General features: G+C 43.7%; 1 protein-coding gene across 3 annotated transcripts in view; it reads left to right on the plus strand.

Moving 5' to 3' along the window:
- Positions 1 to 23,933, plus strand: part of bcam (basal cell adhesion molecule (Lutheran blood group)) — a 47,695-nt gene that overhangs the window by 12,139 nt on the left and 11,623 nt on the right. For all 3 annotated transcript variants that reach the window (XM_068735463.1, XM_068735464.1, XM_068735465.1), the window contains exons 2-8: positions 19,439 to 19,566; positions 19,819 to 20,032; positions 21,896 to 21,969; positions 22,096 to 22,192; positions 22,325 to 22,507; positions 23,480 to 23,601; positions 23,758 to 23,899. In XM_068735463.1, coding sequence (XP_068591564.1) covers positions 19,439 to 19,566; positions 19,819 to 20,032; positions 21,896 to 21,969; positions 22,096 to 22,192; positions 22,325 to 22,507; positions 23,480 to 23,601; positions 23,758 to 23,899 — 960 coding nt within the window. The remainder of the gene's footprint in view (positions 1 to 19,438; positions 19,567 to 19,818; positions 20,033 to 21,895; positions 21,970 to 22,095; positions 22,193 to 22,324; positions 22,508 to 23,479; positions 23,602 to 23,757; positions 23,900 to 23,933) is intronic.

Raw genomic sequence — 23,933 nt, forward strand, 5'->3', positions numbered from 1 at the left:
CTCAGCTCACACTTCTTTCATCCTTCTCACCTCTACTTGGATTTGACAGCCCCAAACCCCCCTCCATTCTCCTTCCTGTCCTTTCCTCTTTCCCCTCAGTCTCCTTCTTCCTCTCATATACCTGTAAGGACATGTTTTTTTTTTTGCCTGCCTCTGCAAACCCTTCTCAAACACCTTCCCCACCATGAATGTCAAAATTTGCCCAAGGGCCCCCAACCCAACCGCAGAATGTGTGTAATTCTAAGTCAGGCATTACAAGAGCACGCTGCTCTCCATGACATTTGGTGACACATAGACTCAGCGGACAGTCTTTGAGAAGAACTCACTCCGGTGACTCGCGTCACAACAGCGAAAATAATTCTGGAAATGTAAATTGAATATCTTACTCATGCTCAAATCAACTGAGCCTTTGATAAATAAAAAAAACAAACAACATCTTTCATGATCAGGCCTGTGATTTTGCACAGTGTTATGAATAATGAATGAATGATGCTGATGGGAGGTCCAGCTATGCAGCGCCGCCACTGCCGCCTTTGAGTTCATCTAATTGAAACAAGTTCAATAGTATCATGTCCGCTTTTATCTCCATCTTGTTTCCTCTGTCTTTCCATCCCCCTCTCTTATAATGAAAAGCACAGGCTGATGGCTATGAATATCTAGTCAAATGATCACAGACATAATATACGGGATGCGTTTCATTTCACCCTTCTCTTTGCATTTTTTCCCTTTTTTCATTTCTTCCTCTCTATCCACTTTTGTTAAATTCAAGTGACATGTTTTTCATGATTTCCCTTTCTTGTGTCACTTACAAGAACGCTGCTAGGCAGGTTTTTGATCTTTTCCATCTTTATCTTGCTCAGAATGGTGTCCTGCCCACTACCCTCTATCTAACCCCACCCTTCTGTCCTCACCTCCATACCATTCCCCTCCTCCTCCTCCCTTTTCTTCTCTAACCACCCAGCCATGCTTTCTGCCTCCCTCTACCTTCGTATGCTCAAACGTCTCTACATTATTACCAGATGCCTGGAGATGGAGGAGGTGGATGAGATGGTGCCAGGGTAGTGGAGGTGCTGATAGCTAAGCTTCGATGCACCTACGAACTTCCAGAAGCCTCCTTCTTGCACACATGCACAAAGATATACATGCACTCAACCATCCTGCTTAGCTTCCCACCATATGATGTTTTATTTTGTCCATTATTGTAAACAACCAGCACTTTGCAACGCCTACCTGGACCATCTGCTCCTGTAAACACCTACAACAAGACATACAGTATGTACTTGGACAGAAACCAGAGTTTTCCTTTAGGCTACTGCTTGGTGAACAACGCTTTACTGTATTATACTTATTTCTATGTAAGCCAGGGCTAGATTAACCCTACATTTAGGTTTTAAGGCTGGTGTAAAAGCATAGACCCTGAGTCTGAAATAAAGTCTATCTTATCATAGACATGTACAAAACATCAGAGGTTCCTTATCTTAGGATACAGTCTAATTAAAAGGGGAACCAACCTCTCTCCATACTCTGTGGTATGCAGTAGCCATGATTAAAGCAATTCAATGAAGGACAGCCTGACACACTCCTCTTGTGTGCTTCATTTTTTTCCCCCTTTGATTCTGGTATGCTGGCCATCAACATTGCATCTTCAGTTGCAATGCAGTGCCAGTTTTGCCACTTTTTTTTTTCTTCCCTCCCTCTGTTCCTATCAGCATCTGTCATCCTTGTAATCTCTGCCTGTCAGACTCAATCTTCTTGTCATCACTTGTTTTGTTTTCTGAGTAATTCTGACTGTTTTTCTTGATATGGTATCTTGGCTGGACACATGGTTTGTTCGTTTACATGAGAATGGAGGCAGGGAGGCACAGTATTTTAGGCGAGTGAAGGAGATCCTCTTCTCTACGTTTGTGGCCAGTTGTAATGGGGAGAAGGGATTTTCAGTTTTCAGCCTTGTCGGCACTAAAATGAATAGCCGCTTTAGTTGCTTCAACCCTTTCTGAACTGCTCTGTCTTTCCTTATAGAGGATCTGTCATGTTCTTATTACCACACTCTTCACTTGGTCCCTTGGCTTTTAGTAGCCAGTAAAAGAGGTATAGGCGTCAGTAACTTTAAGGGGCCACAATATTGATGAAATGTCAGTGGGGAAACATAGACCTTATAGATGTGTAAATGTGCTTTATTTAAATCAGGGTGAATAATTGTGTATGTGTGTGGATGCTAAACCACCCGCAGGGTCACGGGCCCATCTGGTGTGAGATCTCATGGGAGGCCAACAGCACCACACGGCACTGACGGCAGCGTATAACCTTGGCTATGCTCATTTCAAAGGAGAGGAGGAGTTGATGGTATTTTTGTCCTGTGTGTTTTCCTGAAAAGCCGGACATGGGCACTGTGTGAGCCCTAAAATCTGTAGAGAGAGAGAGAGAGAGAGAATGAGCTAGTGCTTGGTGGTTCATGTGGTTTGGTCAGGGAGCAGAATGTGGATGAGGCATTTTTCACTCTACTACTATGTCTGACCTTTTCCCCCCTCTCTCCCCTCATCCTCTTCCTCTCGCCCCCTCCCATTACTTGACGTTGTCTCTTTCCCCATCCATGACGACGTCCCACTGTTTGTTTTTGACTTTGGTGTCTCTTCAAGCAAACCCACCAGCCCTTACCTGCCTCACCCCCCCCTCCCCTCCTCTCCTCCATCTTCATCAGCCCACAGTGTCTCTGTCTTCCACCTCCTGGAGCTGCAGGTCCGTGCAGGTTGAGACGTGTGTTGTTTTGTCTCTCTCAGGTTTCACACATTCCAGATATTATCACCTGGCTCCGGTTAGCTTAGCTGATACCCATCTGCACGGGGGAAGTCAATCACTTAGCAGACAAAGACGGATGTGAGCTCTGTCAGGCCTGGTGCCCGCAGATGAAAGGTCCGTGCCAGGCGTGGCCTTAACAGCATAATACGTATGTCATGATGGACGACTTTGTTCTCCTGTCAGTTGTATTTTCTATTTGGCTTTGCGGAGTCACCAGCAGAGTGTCTCTGGAATCGAGTCAAAATTAATGTTGAATATTTAAATCTCAGCTTTATTTCCCTTATTATTTCTTCTGTGGTCTCCCATTCATTTTCTAATCATAAAACAATCCAGGCAATGAATAATAATATAATGAAGCATAAATGAATGTGAAAAATGCAGCCCACTGGGTAGCAGATTGTAATTTTATGAGGATTGGAATAATGCACCTTCTGAAAGTCCCTGGTGAGCCTTGATGTGTAAATGAGTTAGACGTTTTTGGTGTGTTATTCAGAAAAATGTGAAGATGGCTTCATAAAAAACAACTCCGAGCTTGGAATTGAAATTATTCATGGTTGACGTTTCCTGTAGTCTCGCTCTGTCATTTTCAAGCTCTCCTTCTTTTCAGCCTTTGTTTTATCAGGTAACTCGAGGACAGTGTTTTCATTGTTTATTTCTGCGTCTGTGCGTGAATCTATCCACGTCTAATCCAGCCTCGGGCTGCCTCTGTCCCCTGTGGGCTCAATGTCAGCAGCCGGACTTTGATGTCAAGCCACAATTTATTTGTCCGTCTCTGCGGACTCCCCTGCTGTCCACATAATGTCAGGCAATCAATAATAATGTGGCCTACCTATCTACCCCGCCTGCCCACTGCTTTAGTTATTCGCCCCCTGGCCTGCACTGTTCCAATCTCTGACCTGCCCCTAAATAAAAAAGCCCTCTCCTGGCCCTTGTTTCCACTTTTAACAATAATGCCTGTCTAGCTATGACAATAACCTCTGTCTGTTACCGTGGTAACATACAGCCCCCCGAAAGCATAGACCAACCACTACTCCTTTCATTTAAAAAAACCAAAAACCCCAAACTGCTCCCTGTATGGAAACAGATCAAAAGAGGATGTGTTAAAGATAGAGGGATGCATACAGAAAGAGAGAATTAGATGGATCAGCTGTTTGTTCATGAATATGTTTAGTGGGCCCTCTTCTGCGCTCCCCCTCAAACCACCGTTGTATGTCTGTGGAAGTAATGGAGAACGGGAGAGGACAGGTGTGCCATTATAGCGCAGATTAGCGAGGAATGCTGGAAGGTTAACACAGACGGGAGTTGGCTAACTCCAGTGCATATTTGTGTGCGCTCGCGAGCTCATATTCCCTCGGGTTTACGATAAAATATGTGTGCATAATACGTGATCTGCATGCCACTCATGATATGTGTGCTTGGTCTATCCATACGCTGAATGATATTTGAAATATGTTCACTGGGTGTGTTAATATGTGGTGTGTGTGTGTGTGTGTGTGTGTGTGCGTGCATACGTAGCTTTCTTCCGTCTCCTTGCCCTTCCCATGTATGGGCGAGCGTCAGCCTCTCACTATCTCCTCGTCTCCAGCTTATCTGCCGGACTGTCTCGAAGTGTTGATGCAGAAAATAGAAACTACTTTGTGAGAACGCATTCTCTGTTCCTCTCCCCTGTGTGAAATATGTCCCATTCAACGTTCAACAAAATACCGCAAGACACAAAAGATAATGTAGCGTGACACGGAAAATGATGTAGGATGCTTTTAACTGGATATCACAAGGGTGTTTTATCTCTCCATAATGAGCTATCTGCATGAGAAAACTGTTGGCATCAGTTTGAGGCAGAGAGACATTTGAGGAAGCTGTCCGCATACAAATGAGTGTGGTGCCACTGTATCTATATCTATAAATATATCAGCAGTGTATGCACACTGGCGTGTATGTTTTTCTCCTTACAGCTAGCATCGCACAGTGTGGTTGTTATTGGGTCTTTCCAGTACCCGGCCTCTCAACCAGTCAGCCAGCCATGTGGTCCCTCTCCACTCTAATTAAACTCACTGTGGTTCCAAGCTCCAACCAGAAAGACACAACCTCGGTGCCAGACTCTGTGTCAGCTGCTGCCAAGACCTGTACATTGGCGTGTGTGTGTGTGTGTGTGTGTGTGTGTGTGTGTGTGTGTGTGTGTGTGTGTGTGTGTGTCAGAGAGGGAGAGAGAAAATTGAGAGGGCTCATAACCACATTTACCTCTCATTTCACTCTGTCAAGTAATACTATAGACGAGTCTGCCAAGAGACAGGAGGAGCAGCAGGGAAAAAACAAATAGAAATGTGAGAGAGGAGACAAAGACGGATCTACAGTAGATGATTTATTCAAATGGTTGTTGGACAGAGGGAGTATAGGGAGTTTAGTGGATTTAGAAATCAAGAGGAAGAAAAGAGAGGAATGCAGGAGAATAGTAATTAACTCTGAATTATTCTATCTCTGAGGGATCAGGGGGATTAATAGAGGCTTTAGTTTGGATTTTGCACCTTTCACTCTGTTTCAGCATGGGAGTCTGGTCCCTCTATGTAAACGTGTGTGTGTGTGTGTGTGTGTGTGTGTGTGTGTGTGTGTGTGTGTGTGTGTGTGTGTGTGTGTGTGTGTGTGTGTGTGTGTGTGCGTACCCCGCATGTGTCTCACTGTACTCCAGAAGGCTCCATGTGTCTGTGCCAGTGGGCTTGTGACCGTATCTGCCAGCCAGCCAGCCAGTGATTTTGTGTGTATTGATGTGTGACTTTGTACCCCCCACTTACTGAAGTTCATCCAAGCATTATGAGTTAATCCGCCATAATAGGCAAAAAAAGACAAAAAGTGGGGGAGAGAGTAAGGTAGGGGGAGAAGGAACACGGGGAGGAGGGGGGGGGGCATCAAAAGGTAGTGAGAGTAACAGTCGGCCGTGTGTGAGGTATTCCAGGCAGGAGACTACAGATTTAGGGCCAGACAGACCGTTCTAAATCTCCGGCTTATACGCTGTTTTGGGACAGCGAGTGTTGATAGCCCAGGCAGGCCGACAGCTCATGTCGTTCAGATGAAATCATGGCTTTGAGCGCCTCACCATCGCCATTATAAATCCACCCAAATACGATAAGGAAACACTGATTTAAGAGGGAGACAGGGAGCAAACTTTTTTTATTTTTTTTCATACCAATGAATCAGTGGTGGAGTATGACGAGCTGAGAAAGAGAAGTTGGAGTCTAGTGGTTTAGCTGACACATGGAGGTCAATGGTGGCAATGAATTAGCACAAGTTATGGAAAGAGCAAAAAAAACGAAACATGGTGAGGGTTAGTCATATATACCCAGTACACACTGAATGAGTTGACCTTTTAGTCAGGGTTTCCCGTATCTCTTAACCTCCCACTGAGTGTTGCCACTGTCAACACTGTATAAGACTGTTTGCCCAAGACAAGAGGGGTTAGGGGGAGGGAAAGGGTGGGAGTAGGACCGGAGGGCAGGTGCAGGGGTAATTTTGTGATGGCGGAGGAGTCGAGGTAGGTTTTATCCAGCCTGTCTGGAGCCAGTGACCCGTTCTGTATGTACACAGTGTCTTGTGTCTCTTGATCTATCTCTCTCTTAACTTTTTAACTGTGCCATTTCTTTTGTTCTTTTGTTTTTTTACTCTGGCCTTCCTTGAGTTCAAGATTTCCAAGATCCTGTTAACAACATGGACTTGAATATGTTTTGAGGAGCGTGTGCACAAAGAGCCACGCTCCTTTTCAAGCTCTCATTTCCACGCTCTTGTGCCCTTTTCTTTCTGCTTTGCCCTATCGCTCTGCCAGTGTGTTCACGCCTTCCTCTCTATCCCTCTATCTGTCCCTCACACACGGGCTTTACCGTTCTGCTGAGCACGGGGGCCTGCTTTTTAAAAAAATGGAGCAACGGATGGATAAGAAAAAGGCAAAAGGGATAAGGGATGTAGAGAAAGGAAAGAATGGAGGGGCAAATCAACGCGTACTCCAGTGGCCTGTTATCTCATTACAGCGGCACCGGCTTGTCACGCCCGGCTGACTGGCCCCCTAAGGAGCGCCCTCACCCCCTTATAAGACCCCCTTTATTCAGCAAGCGCTCTCGTATTTCAGATTGGGCACAAAGAAGGGCAATTCTCTCTGGTTTCTGAGCTGTCCACACCAGATTTGTGTATCCTATAGCTCAGGCAAGGCACACAGTCGAATGTACTAAAGGGGCACGGCCACATACACAGAAGCCTTGTTAGTTGCTAGTTATGAAATGATGCTTGCGGATAATGGAGGCTAATAGGAAGAGTGGATATCCATTTGCTCCACCATTTTCTGCCTATTCCAGGCCTCTTGTGTCATCCCACGTGGGTATCAGAAGAGGGCTTCAAGAGGCAACTGCTGTCAGCTGAAGTAGTGGAAATGGTGTTCCCCTCTCTGGCTTTTCTCCCTCTTCTGCCAAAATGAAGGCTCATTAGAAGTGAAGGGAGGGCCGGTTCTAAACGAGATGGGCAGAGTGCTACTCAGCACTCCTACAGAGAGAATGAGAGAAAGACAGTGAAAGAGGACACAGCAGAGAGAGAGAGAGAGAGAGAATGCAGAGTGATTTTGCTCAAGTGGAGCAAAACATGGGATAAGACTACAAGCAAGAACAGTTTTTATTTTGATTATTGCATCAGATAAAAGCAATTTGATTGTAAGGCTAAGTGTGGAAATGCCAATTTCATGTGAAATTGACCATCCATGCTGACATTTTCTGTCATTTTGTAAAGATCCACACTGAAACTGATAGGTCTTCTTATCTCTTTTCAGTTAGCAAACTGTCTGAGACTCAGCTTGTTAAATCTCCCTTTGTCGCCTGGTGATCTCACCCCTCTTTTTATGTTTTAATACAGACAAATTAGTGATTTGATTGCGGTTATATACTGATAACCAAGCAAACAGTCATTCCTGTGCAGCTGCACTGACATACGGATCAAATGATTGATTTACTTTCACGAAGTCATTTGACAAAGTCAAAACAAAAATACAGCCTCGCCCTTATGAACGACATTAGCTCTCATGTAAAATGAGTGACCCTTTTTTTAAAAAAAAAAGCTCAGATTTGAAACAGCCTCTTTCTGTGGACAGAAATCTAAAACAGAGAGAAAAAGATCTGTGGGTCTGTTTTCCATCTGTTCATATAGTGATTTAATCTCAAATATCTAAGTCATTTTAAAAAGAGGCAAGATCCGGATGCAAGCTACAGCGGCATCTTGGTGTTATTTACCCATAGTCCCGCTATTACCTCCCTTTGTTTACCTCAGCTTGTGCAGTGTGTGGATAACCCATCCACCCAGGAAAAGGCCTTTTGTCAGGCCAACCAAACACCTGGGTGCTACAATGCAGCTTGAGATGACTGCTGAAAAAAAAAAAAAAAAAAACGACGCGACTGTGCGTTTGAGGAATTGGGCTGTTGAGATACGAAGGGCAAGCAGGTGTGTTTGTGTGTGTGCTTCTCTCGGTTTGTTACTGTAACAGTAATCATACTGTAAATAGACTACTGTAAATAGAACTTGAGACATCCATCCCCGGACTCATGAGTATGAAAATACACACGGGTTGGCAGGTCAGCTTGTTTCGGCCTTTACTAAATATACTGTGTGTGTGTGTGTGTGTGTGTGTGTGTGTGTGTGTGTGTGTGTGTGTGTGTGTGTGTGTGTGTGGTAGTAAGGTTTCAGAGCAGAAATCTGAGACCCGCAGATACACATGTTGGCCTGCTTTCACCTTTTCCTCACCTTACAACTTATCTCAAATTGTATTTCCCCTCCGGAACAAAAGTGTCCGGGCATGTATATTTTATCTTAACCAAACACACCGTGTGCCATTTGTATTCTCAAAGACACACACGTATACAAACACTGTAATGGACACACTCCAGTGGGTGGTTTATTACAGTAAATTGGACATAAGAGCTACCTTACGCTGAGTATTTATCCGCACTGTGTGCTAGGAAATGACTTGCAGAATGAATTGATTTAGGGATGGAGGGAGAGGGGAAGCGAGAGAGACGGCAGAGGCGGCAGCACTTTGTCCTAACCCTTTTAGTGAGATTAGCTGTAGCCTTAATGTCTCTCCCTTTTATTTATACTCTGAGTCAGCCTTTCTCGTCTGACAATCTGTCCCGACGGTAGGAAACAGAGGCGTCAATAAGTTTTCATTTTGAAAATTTAAAACCATTACAGCAACAAACGGCAGCGAATTGAGCACGGACTGTTCTGCAACAGCAGTGACGTTGAGTAAAAACAGAAGGGAAGGACAGTGAACCCTGAGGATGTCCTCCCACGAAAAACATGCTTACTTTTTTCTTTCTATTCATCTTGATATGAATGACATCCAAATGGAATGGATGGAGTAATAAATACTGAAGTACATAACCTAACATTCTCGACATTCGCAAAATGTAGAATATCCTCCATGACCATAGTTAGGAGATTAAGTTTCCGCAGCATTTTGAGAAACCACTGGTTGATACTAATGTTACCGGCATACTGCCATACCAGTGAAAACTGTTTTAGAATTCTTTCTGGTGCCGTTGGTGAATTCTGAGAAAATGCACCCAATGATGTCTGAGTGCATGGAAGTAGGAAGATCTTAAGAAAAAATGCCAGATGCAGTGCTTTTGGAGCTCTTGACAGTCATCCAATTTTTATTATGTCATCAGAAATAGAATAAAAAAATGTTGGAGGGCAACAGTGCCATCCATCCATCCATCCATCCTCCCATCCTCTTTTCAGGGCTGCTCCTTCCCTGAGAGGAATTTATAATCTTTACTGCTTCTCTCATCACTGAAGGCACCTCATTAGGACACCCCATTATGGACGCCAGCAACATTAGCGGCAACATACGCAAGCAGATTGCCTCTGCCAAACATTGCATATCATTCTGGCCCATTAAAGCGAGTCATTTACCTTGATAAACGGGCAGCGGCAGAGGGGAATTGAAAAAGAAATGCAGGGGACCCTCTCCTTCCCTCCATTTTTCTCCTTGCCCCAATTTGAACTCCTGCGTCTACGACAGCTTCTGTGCACAAGTTTCCTTTCTCTGGCTGGATGCTCATGCCGGCATTTTGCATCAGCATCCTCTTGTGTCTGCTGCATCTCTTCCGCGAGACCCTCTAGTCTTCTCAACTCAACCAAACTTTTCATTGCATCTGCTTAACACTACCCAACTCTCCCTTCTTTTTTTTTGCCTGCCTATCCCTCCATTCCTGCCTCCACTCTGTTTCTACATTTTATTTTTCGCCATGGGCCGTTTTAAGGAAGGAGGGGAATAGTGAGAAAGACTGGGAGAGAGAGGGGGGAGAAAAGGACAGGCTGTGTTAATTGGAGTGCCTGAGGCGAGAGGGTTGGAAGGAAGAGGGAAAGGAGGCCCAGATTCAGGGGCCCTGAAACATTAAATATTAACACCTTTTCTCATCTCTGCCCCCTTGGTGACATCTACTGATTGGGTTCTCTCTCTCTCAGTCGATCAGGATACACGCACACACACACACACACACACACACACACACACACACACACACACACACACACACACACACACACACACACACAGTCCTTTCTCTCTTTCACCAAATTGAGTTCCTTCTGAAAATGAAAGGCATGCAGGAAGGGACTTGGTGCGGTAATTGGCCAACCTACTCTGGTTTGTGCCCTTTGATTTGAAAAATAATGAAATTCCTCTTGATATTTTTATCCGATCCTGCATGTCGTTCACCGCTATGGCCTTGCTTTTTTTTTTTTTTTTTTTTTTCTTATCTTTGTTACCTCCACTGTGTTAAGACCCAAAAGTGAGCTCTAATAGGAGCAAGACTCTGGCCATTGTTTCGCTAACTCACTGTTAATGGAGTCACATATAATGGCACCAGATTGTGTCGGCTTAAAGATATTAGCTTTACAAATGGCCCAGATATTCTATGTGAGGAATGATTTCAATTTTACTCAGCTAACTCTAATGGTGAAGGACAGTTGGAGAATACTTTGGTTTATCAGCGAGACCATATATCAAAGCTACTTTTGCAGAAGCACTTACGCAGCACTAAAACTCACAGGACTCATGCATTCATAGCTCTATTCATAATCTCTTTATAAGACGTCTTGGCTTTGTTTTAGTTTATTTTTTCATCCAGAGTGGGGCGCAGGACCGCAATGTCAGCACTACAAATTCATAGTCTACTCATGCACACTGTCTCCGCTTTTTCCTTTTTTGTTTTTCCTCCTCCTCTCTCCTACCATCTATCCTTGTCCTCATTTTCTTCTCCCCGACTCACTGGCTCATGTTCGAAGACAAACACACCCACCTCTCCCATCCCAACACCCCCACACACACACACACACAAACACACACTCAATGACCACACAGCTCTAAACTCAACTGTTTGAATGGGCTTGACTTCTCGCCCAGTTGCCAAGACGACAGGACCAACGAGGGGGAATCTCCTGGTAGACAAAAGAGTGTGTGAGGGGCCGACCTTGTAGCCCCACTTCACACTGTTTGTCTTGAGCCCCTAAACTGCCATGAGATGACACAACACACACACACACACACACACACACACACACACCAGGAGAGCTGTGATTTATCTGTCGCAACTGCGCACACTGTGATGTCACCTCTCTGCCCTCGGCTCTAATACAACAGACACTTTAATACACAAAGAAATCCACACACCCGCTGCGTGGCTGGACAGACATCATTTGCCGACTCATTGAACTTTGCGATGACTTGCGGCTCTGCATTTTATTGCATTGAGTAGGAAGCAGATGCTAACATGGTGTGGAAGACTGATGTGTGCCCAGGCTAATTGAAAGTGGCCTTACGTTTGAGTCAGCTGCATTACGTCAACGTGAAATCCCCGGGAACATCGGTCCTCTTCTGAACTCGTGTCCTTGTTCTTCTGACGTCGTCCTCTGTCTCTTCTTAGTCATTTAACATGAAGATCAACTTGTGAATCCCAATGAAGTTAAAACGTGATTGAAGTGCTAATCGCATTACCCTCATTTAAAACTTTAAATATCAGACAGGAAACGGATCTAAAGCAGGAAGGTTGATATCAGAACCTGACCGAAGGGACAAATGGAGCTAATACAAAAACTGAGGAAAACTGAATATGGAGCAATAAAAAGGTTACAGGATTCTTATAAAACAAATGATAAAATCTGTTTTCCCCTCAGTCTCTCCTTCGCCCCGTCTCATCCCTTCCATCTCGTGCTGACGCACATAGCTGGTGGTTTTAGTACCAGTAAATAACCAAAGTGGTAAAACACAGTCTCCTGTGCTAGAGTCACATGACCTCCACAACCAGCTGCAGTCTGAGTGTGTGTGTGTGTGTGTGTGTGTGTGTGTGTGTGTGTGTGTGTGTGTGTGTGTGTGTGTGTGTGTGTGTGTGTGTGTGTGTGTGTGTGTGTGTGTGTGTGTGTTGCTGCTGCTGCTGCTGCTGCTGCTGCTGCTGCTGCTGCTGCAGGGTCCCAGGTGTGAATTTTACTTCTACTCAGGTGGTACATCGGTACAAGCCCTGACAGGAAGACAGACAACCCCCTTCATATCCTGTTATTGCGGTGCAAGGGCTTAGCGTGTGGCATCTGAACATCCGGGATCGGTCTATCTCACCTTTAATCAAGATGCCTCTCCGCCCTTTGCCGACATACAGACATCACACATAACCCTCGTAAAAAAAAACATGATTAAATGAGGGCTCCCTGTTTCACCTAACAATAGAATTCAAGCACCAAAGATGTTATTGTGTTTGACGCCAATTAGAAGCCCAGATACCATCTTTGAAGCACAATAGACGTCGTCTGTCTGCTTTGGGGAGTCCTGACTGCAGAAGCTTTTGACTGGCTTGTGAAGGGTCAGATGAGATTTACAAGACTGAGGATGATTCTCTGATTGCTGTGATTGCTACTTCAGAGTTCCGCCAACCAAATATAACAAAAACTTAAAAGTTTGTCAAGGGTTCCTTGTGAAGCATGTGACAGTAGGAGTTGTTGGAAACTCGCAAGAGTTTCTTTTCACTTAAAATTCTTTTTGATTAAGATGTCTTCACAGACCGGTCTCCCCCCCCCCCATATCAGAATCAGCAGTCATATAGCAATAAACAGGAATTTGTCTTGGGAGCAGTTCAATGGAGACTCTTATTATAACTACTTTATCGGTCCCACTTGGGGTAATTTCCTTTCTCGTGGAACATCATAAGCAAATCTAGACACAGTAGCACACAACAGATTCATACAAAGAGCCAGCAGCAGCCGCTGTGCATACATAAGCACCCAACTCTGTTAAAAAGGTCAGCTACAAATCCTTTATGATTATTTGTGCTGGTTTGTGAAGGACAAACTCATTACTAAATCATTTTCTGTGCCGAATGGTGATTTGCATTGTTTGGGACAATTTTGACATTTGAATAGACATATTCATATCTGTGTACAGAAGCACCACATGTGCATGTACACGATCAGACTTCCAGTGCAACAGGATATTGCATGCTTTGTCAGACTGCAAGCAATGTTTGCGGTGGGAACGTATCTATTTCTGTCTGGTTCTCATTGTATGTGTGTGTGTCTGTGTGTTTTTATTTTTTGTCTCCTTGGTTGCAAAAACTTCTGCCTCTACAAACGTTTTGAATCTGTGCATTCTAGAGAGTTGGGAAACTTCCTCTTTCTTTCTCTCTCTCCCTTCCTGTCCATCATCTTTGTGTCTCACTGTGCCTGTCTCCCTCACTCCCTTCCTTGCCTCCTACATGTGGCATTCATTGTTGGTGAGTGAGTGAGTGTGTGAGTGAGTGAGTGTGTGCGCGTGTGTGTGTGTGTGTGTAGCAGCTGCTGTTCCTACGCTGCACCTGTTCGTGTCTCATCAGTCAGGCGTTGACGGACTCCAGGCCTTACATGGACCCACCCCGACACTGGTAGTCTGACCCAGCCTGCCCCTGCCCAACCCCCACCCCCAAACACACACACATTAATCATACAGTATATCTACTGCTATTCAAACTATGCAAGGGAACATAGTTTTCCTTTCAATGCTTCAACAGAAGTGCACAAACCGAACTGAACCGTTTTCATGTCTCTGCAGTGTCCGACCACAACTGTATTATTTGCAAATGCCAGCAACATCCAGTAGTTTTAACAACATCAGCAAACACCACCGTCTTCAGAAGTGAGCACCCACTGAAGAGCCTCTTTCTGTTTATTTTTCCGCCTCACAGCTGGCCCTCTTGGGCGCATTTCTGAGATGGATCGAGTTTGAAATTTATAGTTTTAAAATGAAACTCACTGAACAAACTGAATTTCCTGAGGAGTGTTCCAATCTAGCAGGGCAGGCGGACTAAAGTGAGCGCTGAGCGAATGTGAAAGGCCCGTAAACACGAGATTTGAATGGGGTCCAGTCCGCAATATTAACAGGTCATTGTCTGTGTGAGAGCTGAGGTTAACCTGCCACGCCCCGCTGCCACAACTGTACTGACTATACTGTACATGCACTGAGCCTCTGGCTCATGATAACAGTGAGTCAGTTACGTTGTGTCTGTGGTGATAGTAACCATCACAACATGTGGTGGGAGTGAAGCCACATTTATACTTGTGGGTATGCTTTTATAGCTCAGCAATTCAGTTCAGTCATTTATATCGCCACAGCTTTTATGTACCACAAAGTAACTGTGTTTACATTCTTTCACTCACTATGTGATGGAGAGTGAGACTCCTAGTGAACCCTGCCGGAGAGATAGCTTCTTAAGAAGCAATATGTCTGCTTTTGCTGAAAATTATTTTCAAATATTTATTGATGTTTTCCTCACTATCAACACTGGCATTTGAAACTTGCAGGAGTAAACATAACAAGAGCTAAAATGATTAGTCTAAAGAAAATTGATCTGCAACCATAATATAAACACTTGCATGGGTCTCATTCCTCAATTGTGAGGATTTGCTGCTTTTATTGTCTTGTATAATATCTTTTGGTTTTGGAGTGTTGATCAGACCAAAAAGCAAATTGATGGATTCACATTGGACTTCAAATACATTTTATGTTTTTTTTTTTTACGATTTTCCGACACCCGAAACGTGGATGTAGTTGTTTTTGTGAGGAGCTGCACGTGAGCTCTGCTCTAACCACACAGTACGGGTGCAACTATCGATTAACCCTTGCAACCTGAATGCACAGCCTATGCATGCAGTCTCTGTAAGCCCTTAATGATTACATATGGATGTAGCTATTGAGAAATCCTCATAAGAGGGGCTGATCAGTTAAAAGTGATGGATAAAAGTGAGGAAGCTATTGTTCTGTGTCGTTTCTTTTAATGACCGCGTGCTGAAGGTGACTCAGCTCTTGTGACATTGAAGCGACAGGACGCTGTTTGCTTTGCCAACAGTCGAACACACTAATCCTGTTAGAGGCCACAACCATCAAACACACACACACACACACACACACACACACAGACAGACACACATGGACACAGGTACACACACCTTCTGACATTCCTCGTCTGTCGGATCACGTACTCCTCTTGAACTTTATAGACTCACAGAATAGATTAATTCTTCCGTACTCTCGTCACAGTCTTGGCACTAATGCAGATGTGCACGCTCTATCTCTGCTCTATCTCTGCTCTATCTCCGTGACGCCTGCTGACTGATCGAACACACTTTCTTCTCACACCCCTAGCACCGTCATCTTGTGTATACAGTAGAATTAAATAAAGCCGAGTTACCCAGAACAGCCATTACTTTATGCGGAGGGATGTTTGGGTTCGCAGGGAGACAGTGAAAGGAGGTTCATGGTGGCTTCATAAATAGGCCGTAGTTGGGCGACAGTCATATAGGTAAGACTGAGTTTCCACGCACACTGTTGTTATTCTCTCGCTCTTTCATTTTCCCTCTTTTCTTATTTGCTTTGTGCCTTTGTGCTATCTTGCATTCTCTTTCCATCTTTCAAACACGCACATGCGCAGACAAGATACAGAAGTGAGTTTGTGCACTGGGTATTAAAGAATGCTCTTTGAGAATAAGGGATAAAAAGAGGAGAGTCGGAGAGAGAAAGAGGCTCCTGGTTTGATGTCCAGAATACGACAGTAGGTGAAGGGAGAACAACAGAGGAAAAGAGGACAGGAGAGAGGATCCAGCTGGTTCTTTCCATAATGAGGGGCGCTCGCCTCGTGTGTGTCAGTGTGTCTGTATGAAAGAGAGAGAGAGAGAGAGAGAGAGAGAGGGTGAAAGAGATGCAGGCAGAGAGAAAAAAGGCAGAAAGAGACACAGAGAGAGTATTAAAGATGGTTTCACATTAACTTTTCAGTAGATGTGGGACTGACACGACTCTCTGGGTCTTCACTCTGCCACGCCGCTTTGACTGCAGACTTGGGTCTTTTTTTTTCACGACACACACTGTACTTAACCGTAGCTTTTTGGGGTGATTCATTCAGTTGCTCATAAATATCACATGCATTATAGATATACTGTAAGAGTGTGTGTTGTGTGTGTGTGTGTGTGTGTGTGTGTGTGTGTGTATGTACAGGTCACAGTCTGACCGTCTCGTTCCCATCTGTCTTTCTACCCGGTCACGCACCCCATCACACACCACCTCACACACACTTTCCCTCTCTTTGGCTAAATCCGATTATCTGGCCTGCGCCAGCTAATGAGACCCCCATGAAGCTAGCAGCCCCCCCCCCCCCCCCCCCCCCACCACCACTAACAGCCCCGGCCACTCTCTTTCTCTCCCTCTCACAGACACACACACACACACACACACACACACACAGTGACACCCAACAGCATGTGTCTCTAAATACACAAACACACTGCTCTTGACTCAGATTGGACAGAGGACTTCCCTAATTATGCTTTAATTGTCCGTCTCTGTCTGTCCATCTGCCTCATGTATAGAACACAGAGCAGCAGCCTGACTGATCACTCTGGACCAAAACATATTGTGAATGACACCCCAAGGGTGAGAGTGAGACAGACAATAAAATCCAATGAGAGATAGGGAGGGGGAGAGGAAGAGGTTTGCAGAGAAAGAAAGATGAGGTGCAGATGGACTCTGTTGATCTACATTTTCAGCACATATCATTGCTTTAAGTGCCTCTCAGTAGCTTTTTTTTTACCCGCATGCAACCCAGCAACTGAGCAAACCCAGTTAACAAAAATACAAACACGTCTAGCTTATAACAGATACGAAGCGATTAAAACATAGACATCCAAACATCCTCAGTGGGATGTTTGTTCTGTGTTGCTGACACTAGTAGGGGACTATTATTATCCCATGAAAGATGAAGCTGTTCTGAAAGTGAGGATTCAGCTATTTTAATCATATTCCATTATGTCTGGCAAAATTGTGTCGGGGACTGAAAAATGTGCATAAAATATGACCCAAGAATAACGCTGATATTTCCCAGGAAGTGAATGTGATGCGTTTTGTATTACTTGCAAGTAACAGCTAAAAAAATGTGCACCCAGCAGATGAAAACATAATTGCCAAATTTCTCACAAACTCTGTCCAATCTTAAAGGAACAGTTCACCTCAAAATACAAAAAACAACATATTTGTCATACTACATATCAATCTAGATTGTTTTTCTGGCAAAAGGCATTGTTGCTGGGATTTTTTTTTGGTGCTTTGAGCATCACACATAAAGTGCCATATAGTCCCATTGTATCCACAATTAGGCAAATCAGACCAAAACAATCTACGTTGATAAAAAGCTCTAGAGTTAAGAGGGAAAATATGTATTTTTTATTTTGGGGTGAACTGTCACTTTAATTTGGAGATTCGTGTAAACATGTGTTTTCCCAAAACCAAATTACTCGAGTAACTGAGTTGAGAGAGATTTGGGCTTTCTGTGCATGTGCCAGTAAGTCACTTGATTTAATGTGGTATGTGTGTGTGTGTGTGTGTGTCTATTTTTCCCATGCACCACTTAACAGGACTCTTAAATCCCGAGTGCCTGCCTGAAAGCGCAGCTCTTGGTTTACTCACACATTCGTACGTTTGCTTGTCTGGCTCGCTGTTTGTGTTGGCGTGGAAACAGGAGGATTTTCTTTTGGGCTACATCTCTCTTGCAGACTCGGAATATGAGACTTGGTTTGCAAAACTAATGTTTCACTTGAGAGCTGAGCTTATAAAACAAAATATTTAAAGTGAGGTGGATGAAAAAGGCAACAAAAAAAAAAGGAAAAATGAGAGGCAGGATGAAAATAGAGAAGGGAAGTGAAAAAGTAAATCAAGAAGTGAAAGAACGGTGGAAAGAGACGAGATCTTTTAATCAAATGTCAACGCTTGACTGACCCTTGGCCTCTGTGTGGGTTGTGGGTCACGGTGAATCTCATCTGACCCTGGTGGAATGTGTCTCACTAACACCCACAGTGTGTATTTATGACAGCACTCCCTGTTATCTCCTCTTTATGAACTCTCAGCCTTCTCTCTTTTCCTTCCATCCTTCGCCTTCTTTCTTCCTCACAGTGAAGTGATAACAAGGTGGCCGTCCCTCAGCTCTTCTCGTCTCGCTTTAGACATTTTGAGCAAACGCTCTTTCATCTCCCCCTTCTGCATTTCTCTGCCCTGTTATTAAAACTAACCCGTCAAACAGCCAGGATTCCCAGAAGTCCATCCTCCCCACTCTGGCAAGTTTCGCACAACAAATAAATTATTTACGTGTAGATTTTGTAGTCCAGAAATTGATGACATGATTAATTTAGTGTGGGGCTGGGTTGTTCATTAGCTACACATGTGTCCAGAATATAAATATTGAATTGAGTGTAGATCTATGGGCTTTTTAACAGTGTTTGTAGTGTTTAACTGTTGCTTTCCTGAAGCATCCATTATTTTCTTTATAAAAACAATCTAGTTTTTTATTTCTACGGAGGTTGTCATACAAGCCTGCCAAGTGGTCGTGCATATCAAACTGCATAGACTATGAAATATGCCGTCCATATCATGAAAACACTTTTCTTTGAGGGTCAAAGATTTAAACAACGAAATTGTCCTTTCTTTCTCAACGATAGAGCCTCCCACTCACCACACAGTGGACTTCATGTGTCACTGTACCAGGATTTATGACACTGTATGTGCTGCAGTCACTTCATTCGCAGAAATGGAGCTCCTTCCCTTCCTCTAGCTGTCCGTCCTTCCCCTTCCTCCTTCCCCCGCCTTTCCTCTCTGTAATGCAATCTCTTTGTCACGTTGTTTCTCCATAGCGAGGTTGTATAGAGAGTTAAGAGAGCTATAGTGTTCCCTATCCCCGCTGGAACCAGTTTGGGTCCATCTTGTGCCTTAGCTGCTACTCGCTCCCTTTGTTATATGGGACAATTTGTGCATCCTAATGTCTCTATTGAATGGAGAATGCCGACAGTGACGAGGGCCCTCTAGCTTCCCTCTGGGTCCCTTAACAGCTTTTACTGCTGTTCACGGACCTTTAAAAGAATACTGATACTTGTAGCTCGCTCTCCTTTTCAGCGAATGGCTGCCGTTGACTGTTTGAATGCAGACTTTTTGTGTACATGCCTGTCATGTCTGGTATCGATGCAACACGTTAACACATTACTACCATTCCTTGTGGCTTTCTATGCTTGAGGCATTAACCATATTCTTTCTCTCTGTCTTTGTGTGTTTTTTTCTCTGCAGTTTGTAGTGGTGCTGTGACCGTGACCGTGACTCCTAAAGTGGAAGTGTTGAAAGGAGAGACTGCCACATTGCCCTGCACATATACTGTCTCACCAACACCAAGCAACACCGTCGTGGAGTGGTACATTGTAAGTCATTTCCAGATAATAATGTTCTCCATCCATCGACTGGAAAAATCCTTTTTTGGCCATCAAAGCTTGTCATATCCAAGTGTTAGGAATGCTTCATAAATGACTGCAATCTTTTGTTTTTATTATTTTATTCATTTGCTTTTTCTCTTAATGATTGCTGTTTCTTTGTCTTATTTCTCCTTCTTTCATTACTCCTCATGCTTCATCCACCCTCTTTCTGTATCTCCCTCTACCTGTCCATACATCCAGGAGGAGCATGGAACCAGGAAGCGCGTGGCTTTCTCCCAGGGTGGCGAGGGAAAAAGCGATGACGGCACCCCTCTGACTGGGCGGGTCACTATCGGAGAAGACTTCTCCTTGACCATCTCCTCGGTTCAACCCTCCGACGAGCTTGACTTCTACTGCCAGGTCACCGCTGGCACCGCTGGGGTTGGAGAGGCCACCACTATGCTCAAAGTCTTCTGTGAGTCTGCCAGTGTCGTTTCACCTCAAAGAGACCTTTTCAAAAAGGATCCCCTTTACTAACACAGTATCAGTCTTTAATGAGTGGAATTCATGACTTGGTTTGTCACTGCCACCAAAGGTTTATGGCTTTAATCAGATCTGTGTGTGTATCCATGCATACTTTCATTTAGAATTGGCTAATTGTACCTAATGCATGTAATTCATTTTGCAGATTGCTTTTCGCACATACTGTACTCTAAGTTACTCCGTGAAAAACCTCTTTATAAAACCTCTATATATAGTCGGATATCATAAAGTATGATTTGTCACAATTGTCCATGTGTGTCAATAAAGGAGCAGGATTCAGCTAATATTTTCTTTCTATTTGGAAGACTTTAGAACCTTTTTCAAAGCCTGGGGTTACCTATTGCCTTCGATAAGTTCCCCAGAGGTCAATTAACTACAATCTAATCACTCTTGACACAATTGATGAATAGTTCAATCACACCTGTCATGTCTCATATCTCACCTTAATAACGGTCCAGATTTATCACCAAGTCGCCAAGGGCTGACCCTTTCTGCAGGCCGCGGTGTCCGTTTCCCCTCCCTCAGCAACCCCTGAGCAGACATCAATCATACTTAGCATTTAGAGGCATAACCGAAATAAATACAATTCATTTGCATTTTTGATTGGACTGATCAATCACTCTAAAGAGGGAGGATTTGTGTCGGGAGAATGGCAAAACAACCCCTTATTTAGTCAAGCTCCCACTTGGAAAAAAAAGAACTTCCACGTTAACCATTAACATTTATGCACTCAGAGGCTCTGAGGTTTAAAGCACTCTCATAAAATAAGCTATTAATTGTGAATGGACCAGTCAGTGCTAGACAATACCTCAACGCGGTTCTATTTGACAAAGGCCCTTTTAGATGTACTTAATGCCCACAGTTGTAAGAAACTGTCTCAAAAACCAGCAATTTGACCACATTTGACCACTTGACTCATTGGGGGATGAATTATAGTGCGTCTTTCCTGCCTTAACTTAATAGGACTGAGTTATGAGGTCTCCTGAGGGTTAGCAGCCTGGTTTCTCTCTCTCTCTCTCTCTCTCTCTCTCTCTCTCTCTCTCTCTCTCTCTCTCTCTCTCTCTCTCTCTCTCTCAGGAGGCCTACAATAAAGAGAGGAAACAGTGTCTGCTCAGCAAAAACATGATAAAAATAACCCTGCCCATGCGTCTCTGTGTATTGTGCCCTCTTAACTGTTAACATTTAAATGACTTATTGTACGCTAAAAAACTTTATTCGGCTCAATGTAAGAGGCTGCAAAGGCAGTTTTAGTCCACATTGTACATCTAAATGACTGTGCGTACCTATGGCTGCCTGCAGTACACAGCATATGGAAGGGGAGTGGTTGTTGAAATACACCAGCAGTTTTGTGAGCAGTGTAACCAAAAGGACTAAACACAAAGACTTGAGTGTGAGTGAGACAAGAGAGAGGAATACCCATCTACTGTTTATTTTTATAAGCAGTCAACAGCTGCAGGCAGTGATAAGATGACCTTGCATGTGAACAAGTGAGCTAGGGAATAAAGCAGAGCAGCTAGAGGGAATACTTACACCTGTGGTTGTATGTGTGTGTGTGAGCCAGTGAGAGGAGGATTGCTGTTTTTGTTATTTGACTCTTATCGGCTCATGTGAACCAGGTCTTACTGTAATAATGTGAGGCAGGATATTTACTGCTCCACTTAATTAACAAGGTCAGCAAGCATGTGGGTTGGACTGCATGTACGGAAGTGGAGTGAGTGTGTGTGTGTGTCTATATTAAATGTTTCCCTTCTAGTGAATTATAATGAAATGATGATAATCCCCCTACTTTTTTCAGTTGCTCCTGAGAAGCCAGAACTCACAAAGCCGTCAAGTCAGGCCATTTCTGTGGGAGAGACTACCAGCTCTGAGGTTTGTGAGCAATTTCTATGACTGTATGTGCATCCTGTGTGTGAGATTCAGATTTCATGTGAACACTGGAGACACATTTTCAGTCGACTTTCTTTTGTCCCTCCTGCGTTTTCCCATGTGTATCAGATTGGTACCTGTGTGACGATGAACGGACATCCCCTGCCAAGAATTATCTGGTTCAAAGATGACCAGCCCCTACCTGAGGTCAAGGACAGGAAAGAGAGTATGTGTCATCTGGCTGTTTGTTAGAATTTTCTGAACAAATAAAATAAATAAATAGATAAAATAATCTAATATCACATCCACACGCCGACCAGAAGGTAATCTGTGTGCTCTCTCCCCTCCTCTCTGTCAGAGACCTATATGATTTCCTCAGTGGTGAAGGAGGCCTCGGGTCTCTACACCGTCAGGAACACCCTGCACATGCAGCCCAAAAAGGCAGACAAAGACTCTGTGTTTCAGTGCACCGTGGAGTACAGCATGCCAGGAGACCAGATCAAACAGAAGAAGTCTGACACCATCACCATCAACCTCAACTGTGAGTGGAGGGACAATCGTTTTAATTAGTGAGCTTTGCATCTGCTGGCAGGTGGATTTTGTCACCCGTGGGCAGAGCCAGGCTAGCTGCCCCCCCCCAGTCTTTATGCTAAGCTAAGACATAAGAGTGGTATACAAACAGAATACAACTGCAGAATTAAGTAATCTGATTTTATCTGACACATTAAGCGGAGATAGCCTACAAAATAACATGAAATATACTTGAAATGGGCTGAACTTCAGAGTAAATGCATTAGCTTTGTAAAAACATTACGTTATGAGTTTTTATTTCATTATTATGAATACAGTTGTTTTAAAAGCATTATTACATAGTTGTTTAAGTATTGACACATTTTTTTATTTCAATTGGGACGTCTTTAACTCCTTACAATGTTAACCAGTATAGAGTATTTGTCAAATTTATATTTCACCTTATGATGGCGCTATATTTAAAGCCAGTGATCCTGAGAGGAACATGAACGTCTATACAAAATTTCATGGCAATAGTTTTGTTTCACTAAGAGCCAAAAATGTCAACATGCTGGTGGCGATAGAAGAAAAGTCAGGGGATCATCAAGTTATTAGGATTTAACTTCTGGGGACCATAAATGTTTGTACAAAATGTCATGGCAATCCATCCAACCAAAGATGTTCAGATATTTTAGTGTGGACCGATTCAAGAAAATCAATCTATTTATTTATGTTTTATCCTCATGTTACTATTTCACTTTAACAAAAAACACAAGCCCTTTTAAATTAAACATGATCAACAAACATCTATTAGTGTAAACACTGTCATAGAATTTAATATTCAGCTAAAGAAGCGTGATGAGGCAAGGAAAGAGGAGGTACTGGGAAAGTAAAACATCCCCTCTGGAATGCCTTTCACATCTCTGATTGATGACATAGTGTAGTGTAAATGTATCCAAAGAAGGAATTTCCACCTGTTTCATGTCTGTTCTTGTTCATGTAGATCCCTCTGAGAAAGCGACCTTTTCCCTTCTCAACACGGATCCAATCAAAGAGGGCGATGCTGTTACCATGAAGTGTGTGACTGATGGAAACCCTCAGCCTGAGTTTGACTTCACTAAAGATGTACGTGTGCTTGGAAGAGAAAGAGCTTTGTTGTTGTTGTTTACTGCTTTTGCTCTGTATATACCAACTTTTCATAAAAACATTTCATGAATCTTAGTTACTCTCTCACTCAATCTTTATTTGTCTCTCTGCCAATCCCCGTCCTTCCAACCTCAGGGAAAAGCCATCAGTGGTCAGAATGGTGTCCTGTTGCTGAAATCTGTCAAGCGCACAGAAGGTGGTGTGTACAAGTGCACAGCCACAGATTTCGATAACCTGGATGCTGACCTGAGTGGAATCATCACCCTCACTGTCAACTGTGAGTGAGCCAAAGACACACACACACACACACA

This window comes from Cebidichthys violaceus, unplaced genomic scaffold (genome assembly GCF_023349555.1).
Source record: "Cebidichthys violaceus isolate CVI_PGR_0920_01 unplaced genomic scaffold, fCebVio1.0.p SCAF_7, whole genome shotgun sequence".
Taxonomy (NCBI): domain Eukaryota; kingdom Metazoa; phylum Chordata; class Actinopteri; order Perciformes; family Stichaeidae; genus Cebidichthys; species Cebidichthys violaceus.